This window comes from Cupressus sempervirens, chromosome 5 (genome assembly GCF_028749045.1).
Source record: "Cupressus sempervirens isolate cs-2001-9-10 chromosome 5, ASM2874904v1, whole genome shotgun sequence".
Classification (NCBI taxonomy): Eukaryota; Viridiplantae; Streptophyta; class Pinopsida; order Cupressales; family Cupressaceae; genus Cupressus; species Cupressus sempervirens.
This window is the reverse complement of record NC_143122.1, coordinates 627,153,467-627,165,598: the sequence shown is the minus strand read 5'-3', so window position 1 is coordinate 627,165,598 and position 12,132 is coordinate 627,153,467. Positions and strand designations below refer to the sequence as shown.

Sequence of the window (12,132 nt, the reverse complement as noted above, 5' to 3'; positions counted from 1 at the left end):
GCCTTTCGGATTTGTAATGAAACTATAAATGTTGGGGCATTGAACCAATTAGGGGTTAGAATAGAAAGCTAGACGATACTTTTACAGCAATAGATAGATAGCATATATATGTTTGCTTTTTGAATCATTATGTGCATGAAGGAAGTTTATATATATATAATTATATAATCTTGGATCCCACTTTGAAACTTGCCGTTTGAAGTGTTTAAATCATTGTTACTTTGTGAGCATTTGATTTATAGTTTGAAGATATTTGTTGTTGTTTCTTCTATAGTTCACATTGATTAAATCTCTTGAATGATTATTATGAAGTTGTTGTAGCATTCTTTTCTTTGAATGGATGGTTTCTGAGAAGAGATTGTGAATTATTTTGTCTTTATTGCATAAACGAATTATCACCTCACCACCTAGGAGTATGTGAGTCCTTGTGCGCTTTCTGGGAAAAGTGCAAAACAAATTTTTAATTCATTGATAAATCTTTTAGAGGAAGTTGTACCTATAAATATAGAGAGAAAACAAATAGCATGAAGTTTTCTCAACTTTGTGAACATTTTTGTACTTTCCAAAGTCTTGGGCATAGAGCAAATTATCATTGTGTAATTAAAAAGACAATCTATTCACTAACACTATACTTGTACTGTGTTAGTGTAGTAAAGATCAAAAATGCTTGTTCTTCTTGGGGATTTCAATCTTTGAAGGTTTCTATATGTTAAATGAATTGTCTTAGTTGAGTGTAATATTTTTCCATGATTATATCATTAATTTGTACTTTTCTTAATATTGGCATACCAAATGAACAAAACAACCAACACATATCAATATATAATGATTGAAGACTTCACAAAAAGATATCTATAGATGGTAAAAGTTACAAAGACTATCAAACTCTTTATGTGATATTCAAATGCAAGAAAGCCAAATAGATATGGCCACCTCTTGAAAGTGCAATTACATAAGAAATTGATAAAAGAAAACTAATATTTCATTTTAATATGAAATAAAAGACAACTTATTTGTTTAATTCTATTATTATGTTATGCATGAATAGTGGGTTCAGTCACCTTCATCTAGTGTAATAGAACATAGGTTTGAGGAGTGTTAGAAGAGTTTCCTATATTAGAAACTTTCAATAAGTTAAAGAGTGCTGCAACTTGAAGAATATACGAGATAAATTTCTATTCGAAATAATTGCTGAAGAGCTAAATAACATCCCAAAAAATCTTAATATAACTACTGCATATTCTCCCTATTATATATTATTATTATTAAAAGAAGAAATTTCATTAAATATCAAGAATTTACAACTTTGAAAATGTAAAGGCAGAAGACCATAATCAAATAAAAGAAGTCCTTCCATCCAAAGGACTAGGTTACAATTTTAATATAATTACTATTTCTCTTGAAAAGAAAGATATTCACAATGTTTGTCTCGAGACATATTGAGGATGAATTTCTAGAAAAAGTATACACGATCAGATGGGTAGTTGGGAGTTGGGAGTTGGGAGTTGGGTACTCTTAACCATAATTCAATTGACTCTGAATATCAGTAAAGAGTTCTTCGCTATTTTGTTATAGATCAATTTTGTGGGAGAATAAACAAATGCCATTCCTTTATTTTAAGTAAAGAGATAAAAAGGTTAGAGGTTATTGCCTCCAGTGACAACCACCTTCCAAGCAGAGAATATATTCAAACCTCGAGGTGCTGAATTACAGATAACCAGTCAGATGGCCTTTGCAGGCAGTAGCATCTTCAACAAAAACTGATTTTGACGCCAACAGCAAGGCAACGAAATGGGTTGTTAAAATTAATCTAATGTATTTTGTTATTTCTATCTACACTAACAATTCGAACTACATTAAACATGAGATCCCTAAGTAAAGCATTCTTGATGCACTACATTAGACTTTATATGAAAGCTGAGCACCCACTGAGGCAGATGAATATGAGCTAGTTTCTCTTGAAACTTTGAATTTATTAAACAAGACAGTTAGCTTGATCAGGTTCCAGATGATCTTTAGTCAATATGATGAGTTCATGTGTTCATAACACCCTTTCTTCCTGCAACTATCATTTCCATGGCTTCTCCTCTGCAAGCATACCAAGCCATAAAGGAAAATATTTACCTTGAAGCAAAGAGACAATGACTCATTAGGGGTATCCATTATGTAAAAAAACTACAAATTGTACAACCTCCAATTTTCAGGAGTAACGATGGAACCCAAGATTAACAGGTGCTCTTAGAGGGATCTATCATTAAAGTAGTTCACACCATTATCCACCTTGGTTACCCACCAGGCCTCAGCTATGTTTGAGATGCTTATATACTCTTTGCCAACGAATGAAAACCCACTTCAAAGACTCGTTTGTAGAGGGTATCCATCACGAGCATTCCCATTAGTAAAACTAACTGGCTCTTGCTGCTGCAGACAACAACATGACAGATTCTGAGTCAAATGCTGAGAGAATTTTGTAATCTAAGGAATAAGATATTCATGTATGCATAGAATGAAAATATAAGTTACAAAACTTATAAGCTAGAGTACTTCCTATATTATAAAACTGCGTGCTAATAGATGCCACCTGGAACTGTAGAAGCGGGAATCGGAAATTAAAAGCTGATACTAATCTACAGCAAGTTCCTCTTGTAAAACAATGAAGGAAAAAAGGCCCAAGATTTCTAAACTATGTTTCATATTATAGACATTAGGTTTCCATATCGAGGCGATTTGAACTTCTAGTTTGACTTTGTTCTTTTTTCTCTCCAACATTTCAAATCATTCTCCATGATTTTCCTCTAGCTCTCTATCTAATTATGAGTCATAGAACATAATTTGAAAAATTGATAAGAAAATAGAACATAATTTGAAAATTTGATAAGAAAAAGAATACCGCCAAAACCAAAAGCTCAAATCACATCTTTTATATTTACAAATATCAGAGACTGCTCCTCACAAAGCAACCTACAGATATCTCCTTTCAGAAAAAATTCTATTGCATATCTTATTTCAGGAAACATGAAATATTCTTAAAATGCATTGATTGGTGTTTTTCACCTCACTTAAACAGTATAAAATTGAAGTGGCGTACTCTTCTACTAAAAATTGAACATTAACTACAATTTTCATTCCCATCGGTTTTTCTTTCTTAAAATGCATTGATTGGTGTTTTTCACCTCACTTATACAGTATACTATTGAAGTGGCGTACTCTTCTACTAAAAATTGAACATTAACTACAGTTTGCATTCCCATTGGTTTTTCTTTTTATTTCTCTTTGGTTCAAGACAAGAAACTTTTCTGAAAAATCATAGAAGCCCAAGTAGCAACAAGCCCAAAAGTTTCCATGTCGTGAAAGAAAGATCTAAAATAATAAATAAAAATATGCCATGCAGTTTCCAAACCATTAATATGCTGACAAAAGGCAAAAATTGAATCATAGAAACTCTGACGACATCAAATGTGTAATGAGCTTGATCTGTTATATGTACTCAAGCAAAATAGTAAGGGAGAATTTAAAATAATCATTGTAGACATTACGTGTTTTTCTATTTTATAACTAATATAAATGCAGGTTTATTACAATTCACTACCACAACTGCCAGGGAAATACTAGGTCGAAGACTCAAACTCAGAAAACAACAAATCTCACTGGCATCCTAAAAGAATTAGAAAAACTTGGAGGCTTAGAAAGTAATAAACCAATGAGCACCCAAACTAGTTGGAGGACTAACAAACAATGAACCCCGCAAACATCCTAAATTAGACTACCCATAAAGCTAATTACTATATGAGCAATTTTAATGAGAATTCGTTTTTCCCGAAATGCTCTTTACTCGCCAGTCCACAACTTTGTGAAACAGATATAACTCAATAGTAGTGTCACCTTGTCATGATGAAAGCTCTCAGTTATAACCTGATTATCCTAAACCAGATATCAATTCTATTTTCATTTCTGTTCATTCTTTGTTTAATCATAAGAAAAAGAAGCTAGTGGATTGAAATGACAAAGCGAGGATGGCTATAATATAAAAAAGAATTTAATGCCCACCAAAATGAAAAGGGAATGTCGTACAATCATTAAAAGTTGACAGGTAGCAACATTTTAATAAACATTCTATCCTAGAATGTAGGATGATTATATTTGTTTCTAAAACGAGTTAGGCTCATTGTTTTATTTCTAGCGGATCATTCAATTCATACATTAGCTGGAAGACTATAATCCAGGAACACCATGAGCAACTCAGATTTGTTTGAGAACTTGAAAGAGTGGCCCAATCAACTTCTCCGAAATTTCCTTCTCTACAAAGTATTCTCCTTTACTTCCCACAAGTGCTATTTCATGGGTTCTGTTGATAGTCAGATGACAAACTGAAAATAAAAAGCCCACTAGAATGGGAAGTTTTTGAAACACTTTATAACACAAAAAAATAAGTCCAACACCTTCAACCATATAGACTGTAAACTAGGAGCTAAAAATCAATGACTCAGAAAGAACCCAAACATATTAGGAAGTGCTCCCTCCAAGGCTTTTCCTCTTCATGCTGTTTGGATTAATGATCCATCGTTCATTCTTTGGCATATCTGGTTGGAGAGGAATCGGCGAATCTTTCAAGATGCCCAAATTGGTGTTATGCATCTTTGGTGCAAGATCTCACATTCTCTTCAGGAAACTATTCGAGCAAAAAGTGAGCTAGATGGGGGTATGGATCTGACCGATTGTGCTATATGCAATTGCCTCAATTTTCATCTTAAGGATGGGGCTGCAGCTCAATGGTATCAAAGAGTGCCCAAACAGCCCCGGCAACAGGATAAGGGATGGGTGAATCGGGAGGGGCATTGGATTCCTCCTCCTGCTGGTATTGGGGGAGTGGCTCGTTGTGGCTCTGGTGAAGTTAAATTCTTTTTTTCAGTGCATAAGGGTTACCATAATAACAATCTCATGGAGGCTCAGGCCATTTTATATGCTGTGGAACAGTGTTGCTTGAGGGGATGGCGCAAGATTATCTGTGAGTTTTACTTCACAAGAGCTTGAGAATGTTAGTTGGCAACTGGCTACTGTTGTTAATCAGACTCTTCTCTTTTGTACCTCTCTTGAGTTCATTAGGTTTACTTACATTCCTCATGAATGGAACAAAGCTGCTGATTGTTTGGCCAAATGGGCTTCTGTTCATGCACCAGGCTGGAATATTATGGATAGGGGGCAACTACCCCTTGATCTGTTACAAGAATTTGATGAACTTGTTAATCAGGACAGAGCTCCTTGTTGAGCTCTCCTTGTTGTAATCCATTCTGTCTTAATAAATTTTTACCCCTCTTTTTTCCAAACTACCAACTCAAATATACATATGAATAAACTTATAAATATATATCCATATGAATAATTTCACTCTATAGTTAATTGTTTATGTTTATATATAGCTATCTAACATTATATTTATGCTGTTGATCACACAGGCACTCTAAATTAGTTGGAAATCTCAAATAAATATGTACATATGAAGAATTTCACATTTCACTCCATAATTCATTGTTTCTGTTTATATCTAGCTTTTCTTGTTTATACAATTGATTACAAAAGAACTATAAATTAGTTGCAAATCTCAGATAAATATATATACATAGGAATAAATCACTTCATAGTTACATTTTTTGCGTTTATATATAGCTTTCTCTCTAGACACATTCAGTATCTGACAGCATGTTTATGCAATCGATTGTACAAGCACACTAAATTAGTTGGAAATCTCTAATATACATCACTCTATGTTCATTGTTTCGGTTTACATCTCTCTCTCGGATGTTGACATGTCACTTAGCCGTGTTCCAACTACAACCTAACAGACACATTACCAGGAGAACAAAAATAAGCAACACGGTTGTTAATTATTTTACTTCATGGGCAGACCCACTTGCAAGGTGAGCAGATGTTAGACTATTTGATATATTTATGATTGGTTGATTATTCAGATTGACCTCCTCTGCTGGAGCCCAGTTTGAATCGTAAGTCTCACAAGCACAAAAAGACAACGTACAATATCCATGAAACAAATTTAACTTGCCAAAAAGCACAAACTGAACCAGGTTAATAAAAAAAATGTAAGATTAGATATATACAAATGGCTCCCTAGTTCAAACAAAGGAAACCTTTCCTCTTGCAAAGACAGCGGTGTTCAGAAATCACCAGATAAAAGGGAACAAAGGTAATATTTAATTTGTAATGTTACCCTACATCATCTGAAAAGGGCTTGGATGAGCATGGACTTACTTGTTTAAAGAAAATGTCCATGAGGTCATTTGTAGAACTATAATTTTCTGGCAAAAAGCCACTGTTCGCTTTATCATGATCCATTGTATAATCTTTCTTCAATTTCATTAGACTCTCCGCACTAGACTGCCCATTATCACATTGCCCTCCAAAAATAGGAACAAACAAGTTTACTGGTGATCTGACAGGCACATTCATCTTTGGATCACAAAATCCAATATTCTGTCCCTGGAATTGAGCACAAGGCCTTCCCACAAATTTCTGATTCAAAACAGATGTCTGGCAGAACTGGGGTCTCAGCAAAGAATTAGCACTACGCCCATTTCCTTGGTTACTAGTTTGCCACTCTTGTTTTATTACCTGATTTAAACCAGGAATAACTCCAGGAGTCATATCACTTGGCACTGGAAGCTTTTGTCTTGATGGCGCGACTTCACTTAAGTTCCCCATGGTAGTACCCATTGCACTAACAGATGACAGAGAGAGATCATTTCTTGGGCCAGGATTTTGCGAGTTTGGTCCTGCAAAAGTGTTGACAGGGGAGATAGGAACATCCATTGTCTTACAATCACTGTTGGAAACTCTTATAAGGTTTTCTCTGTAATTTGGAATGGAGGAACTCGCAGTGCCAAGAGAACTACCAACTGACCTACTATTTGCTGACAAACCTGAAAATGCTCCACAGTTGCCCCAATTTTCATTAAGTCCGCTAGTGCTAGGTACTTGAGAAGACATTCCAGTGCCACTATCAGCTATCCCAGATTTTTGACCAACAATTCCCGCAATAGGTAGCCCTCTGTTATGCTTTTGTTGGTGATGTTGCATTAACATCATGGGATGATTATTTGTTGGATTCATAGTGACATTGGCACTACCACTGCCTCCAAAGGCAAGAGGAAGATTATTTGTCACAGTCAGCTGCTGCATTGGGTTAAATCTTGCAGAATCATCCATGACTGTAGTCATATCTCCAATTCTAGAAATCTGCTGCTTTTTCTGTAAATCTTCAAGTCCAGAGGGTAAGCAAGAAAGCAAGTTGCTAGAACTGTTGACAGGGTGTACTATTCTTTGTGCTCTTCCAATGTTGTTATTTGTGGGCGGGCCTTGAAGAGAAGTAAACTGAAGCATTCCAGAGGAATTCAAACCTGGTATTCCCAATCCTACCGGACCACTCAATCTTCCCAAAACTCCAGCATTCATTGATGCAAGTGCATGAGCAGGCAATTGACCATTGTGAGCAAATGCTTGCATTTCACTAAATCCGTCCAGAGCTCCAAGAGAAGCAAATGAAGAATCTCTGCCTCCTCCGAATGCATTGCCCATACCACCTTGCTGACATGCAACACCACTTATCCTTTTCAAGTACAGTCTATATTTCTGCAAAACATTCCCATTAAACGGCTTTATTGAACTATCTTTTCAAACATAGCAAATCAAAGGAACCATTAAAACCCATGAAATTGTACCCAAAATAAAGAGTTCAAATATGTTTGGCGATTGATAACAGAATCTGTACATTGAACAAGAACACATGCTCTTTGGGAAACATTAAACGCTGGTATAATTTTCAAAATACCTGCAAATGACTTGCAACATTTTCTCGTGTCAGTCCTTGAACATTCATAAGCTCCAGTATTCTTTTTGGTACAGCTTCTGCAGCCAGGCACAAATTATATGAAAATCAAAACCTGGAAGCCAGTGGATAAAAAGGAGACCAGGGTACACAGAACAGCATGCGTAAAGCATATGATTCTAAATCAAAAAATGGGATTCATGTTTTCATTGGTACGTTAAAACCACACAGGCTCACAAGGAGCTCTAAGACCACTCAAGTTTGGATCTGATTCCATTCAATCAGTGTCTACAGTACTGAAATTTTCGGGGTTTTGTTTCCATCTCAACCACTCTCTGCAGAAATCCAATTTTTGGGGTGGGTCTAATCAACACCTGCTCTTTCGCTCACATGCATAGAACTCTAAGCATGTGTAGTTTTGAATCTCATCTCAAACATAAAAGCACGGGCTGGTTCCTCACCATCTTGTCCACTAGGCCGTAGCTGGATGGACTACAAAGCGTTGAAACTAAGTGAAGATTTGGACAGTTATAAGCTCTGTAGAAGGAAATAACAGATATTGCTGCCTAACCGGAGGAGCAAGGAAGGTTCCGCATAGATAACCTTAACAAAACAAAGTAATTTGCTACATCACTGCAAAAATAGATTTACTAGGTGCATGAGTTACTAGAGGCAAAGATAAAAGAGTTCTTACTATCTATTCCCAATGAACTAACAGCACTGACAAATTGTTGATGTAATTCAATCGACCAAACGACTCTTGGTTTTTTCGATGTTGAAGGATCTTCATTGTCATGTTCGTTGTCATCATCATCATCATCATCCTCTTCATCATTTTGATCCTTCCTCTTCCTATTATGCTTAGAGTTGCGATCTGCTCCCTCATTAGCACTGGACACATATTCTCCATCCTCCATCCCACACCTTACCTTTTCATTTTCATCCCCCTGTCCTACAAGGTCATGATCCTTGGTGTCTGTCTTCTTTTTCCTAACCACATGCTGCCATATATTTTTCAGCTCTTCAAATCTGACAGGCTTCAGCAGATAGTCGCAAGCTCCATGTGTTATTCCCTTCATTACAGCACTAGTTTCACCATCTGCTGACATCACTGCATTGGAAAAACAGTGGAAAGAACATATATAAGCACAGTACAACATGAGATTGATCAAATTCTTCGTACCATGCAAAACAGTAACGGCACTTCATGCTAAATCAATGGTCAAACGCAGTTAGAAAAGGAAAAATCAAAGCTTTAGATTCTCTTTTTAATTCTTTTCATTTGTGTTAGCGCGTCCCCTGGCTGAGGCCTTCTGAAATGGAAGCGTATACCCATTTTTCATGAAAATATGTAGACCTAGGGCTGGTGACAAATACAACAAGTCAGAGATTATGACAAGAGTAAGTACAAAACTAGAAGAAATTGTCCTGTAACAAAGGAGGTTATAAGGCATGCTGTCATCCAACGTTCTCATGTGTTCTAATTGATATTCACAGATTCAGTCTACAGAACCCAGAGTAATGCGTGTAGCTTGGAAATTCTAGGGTGAATCCCTAATACTATTTCTGAAGCCTCCTTGATGGTTCAGACCGTATGGATCCAAACTTCAAAAGCAAGACTACCATTCAATACTAAAACCCTTCAGCTTGGGAAGCAGTTTAACCCTGTTGCACGTTATTGTTGCTCTATTCACCATTTCTGACCAAGACATTTTGAGTTAAACTTCATTTCATCAGTTCCCACCACAGTATTTAACTTTAAGAATCGAAGCATGCTGAAATGTTATTCAATAAAACATGCCCACAATACAGTTCTGCGATATAAAAGCATTAGTACTCACTGATAACAGGCAGGTCCATCTCAAGCCCCACAAGTTCCAGCAGCTTGAACCCGTCCATGTCAGGCATATAAACGTCACTTAGCACAAGGTCAAATTTATCCTTGTTTTTCCTCAATAGTTCCAGAGCTGTAATTGCCTGCACACATGTTGTAACTGCGATGCCCAAAAACCAATAGGTTAGTAACTCATCAGTTAGCATAAATAGATTATCTGAAAATAAGCACAACAAAGACAAGAAACTAGGAAAAACAAACCATTATACTGGCAGCGCTGAAGCAATTTCTCCAACATAAGCAACCAGACGGGATCATCATCAACGACCAGGACTCTCATGCCCACCGGAAAATTATCATTCAACTCATCTTCATTTACAACTTTCCCACCATTACCATTATTGACACTAATGTTCCCCGACATCTTGTGAAGAGGCTGTTGCATTGTTACAACAGCAAGCCCGCCTTCAGATCGATCATTCCCCCACATGAAATTTCTTTCACCAAACTTCAATTTACTTCAAACCCACATCAAAAACCCCCCATTGCTAACAATCCCACAGCTCAGATCTGTTCCTCTGATAAGCTACCCCGAGTTTCTCATCCAACCCAAATACAAAAATATCACGTCTCTATATAAACCGCGTTTACTCCATACCCAAATGCTATGTATGGTAAACTCAGTTTTTTACTTAATTAAATGCTATTGTATATTTTTGTACATATTGTGTTCCACCAGGCTGGCCCACGGGGACTATAATGCAGAAACTAGCTGTACAGATAGCGAAGGAGATCGGGGAAGATCGGCTAAGTACTATGACAGAAGCCCGAATGCTTTTGCAAAATATGAAAACATCCCAAACCCAAAAAAACCTCTGGTTTTGACCCCAGATAAGAAAATTTGCAGTGCTAATGATTATTATAATCCCGAGTACTTCAAGTACAGCTATGAATTACATATACTTACATGGCGAATCAAAAAGAATAAAGAAATATCCCGTTTGCAGGGCTGATTCACACGAATGTATATGTGGGTGATGCTGATTCTGATGCTTACTTCTTCATTAACAGAGGATTAGTATTACCATTCTGTTAAGGCTTATGTAATGAGTAACACGGAGATTCAAACGGATAGGAGAGGCAACGGAAAAAATAAGATCCTCTTCCCCTGCAACTGCAGATTCTCCTTCATATCTGCCTCACAATTAGCTTCAAATTTAGTTTGGCATTGACAAAGAAAAGAGGAGGGAGAGAGAATGATACAGGGGAATCAGTAACCGCTGTGGCCCGTATGACAATGGGCACATGTCGTGAGGTCACTGAGTAGATGATGTGCTGTATTTTGTCAACTTATTATTTGTTAGGGCCTTTCTAGTTTTTGGTCTGTGGGCTCCGCCAATGATTTGGGGGTCAAAAACCAACCAAAACACATTTAAAAACTTGTGCCAGGAATTTTATGATAAATCTATCCTAAGCTTTTTGTGGCGTGCACCTTTTTCTGATTTGTTTAGAGTTTCATGTTTTGGCCAAAGTGTAAAGTTCCTAGGGATTATTTCACCCTGCATGCGTCCCCATCTGCCACTGCCACATTTCCAGGAAAATTCTTTTGCCCATTTCTTAGTGGGTTTTTGACATGAATGCACTAGGTATCACTTTGAGCATGAGCAAGAGGGAAATTTTTGTTTTGAAATAAGGAGTATTATACATTAAGGTGTTAGGTTGATCAAAAGTTTTGGGTATTAGTTGTGTTCAAATCAATAGGGCATAATGTCGATCGTGCCTCTTATGATGTCATAGAATGCACTCAACAAGTCTTGACCCTTTGTCGAGAGGAAGCAAGTCAATCCAAAACATCCAAATGTTTTATGACTATGGGCATGAATAAGAAGGAAACCATAAGACTTGACCCTTGGTGGGTTGACCAAGAATCCATTAACTAAAAGATAGTTTTGTGTATGGTGATTTTTGGTTTTGATTGTTTGTGTTCAACATGAATCATATTTGATTATGTATAATTGAGAGGAAGCGAGTCAATCCTAATGATATATCATCAAGAAGAGTAGAGTCAATCCAAAACATCCTAATGCGTTAAGACTATGGGCATGAATAAGAAGGAAATCATAAGACTTGACCCTTGCAGGCTCACCAAGAACCGGTCAACTTCACCAATCAACTGAAGGTCCATTAAGTAAAAGACAGTTTTGTGTATGATTATTTGTGGGGTTTTGATTGTTTATGTTCTTCATGAATCATATATGATGATTTATAATCAAGAGGAAGAGAGTAGATCCTAATGATATATCATCAAGAAGAGTAGGGACAATCCAAAACTTCCAAATGCACTATGACTATGGACATGAATAAGAAGCAAATCATAAGTATTATCAATTTCATAGATTGAGGTATTTGTTTGATGAAAAGGGTTTCAAGCATTTTCGACCATATATATTTTAGAAGGCAA

The 12,132-nt window shown here is 36.5% G+C and overlaps 1 protein-coding gene across 2 annotated transcripts; it reads right to left on the bottom strand.

The window, feature by feature from the left end:
- Window positions 1-1,668: 1,668 nt before the first annotated feature.
- Window positions 1,669-10,974, bottom strand: LOC149557461 (two-component response regulator ORR23-like). 2 transcript variants are annotated; one of them, XM_089832117.1, is made up of 6 exons: window positions 9,933-10,974; window positions 9,679-9,831; window positions 8,532-8,948; window positions 7,841-7,917; window positions 6,265-7,641; window positions 1,669-2,421 (listed from the first exon to the last, which is right to left on the bottom strand). In XM_089832117.1, the coding sequence occupies exons 1-6, from the start codon at window positions 10,159-10,161 to the stop codon at window positions 2,353-2,355; spliced, it is 2,322 nt and encodes a 773-aa protein (XP_089688243.1). In that variant the 5' UTR covers window positions 10,162-10,974; the 3' UTR covers window positions 1,669-2,352. The 2 variants fall into 2 exon arrangements, with proteins under 2 accessions (XP_089688243.1, XP_089688244.1); XM_089832118.1 differs by having other exon boundaries at window positions 1,669-2,418.
- Between the last annotated feature and the right edge of the window lie 1,158 nt (window positions 10,975-12,132).

Bases quoted from the DNA above. Each gene is read 5' to 3' on its own strand.
- LOC149557461 (XM_089832117.1), bottom strand. From the start codon at position 10,161: ATGTGGGGGAATGATCGATCTGAAGGCGGGCTTGCTGTTGTAACAATG. The intron at 9,832-9,932 runs GTTTGTTTTTCC...TGGGCATCGCAG, and splicing joins TCAGCGCTGCCAGTATAATG to TTACAACATGTGTGCAGGCA. The intron at 8,949-9,678 runs GTGAGTACTAAT...TTTCCAATGCAG, and splicing joins GATGGACCTGCCTGTTATCA to TGATGTCAGCAGATGGTGAA.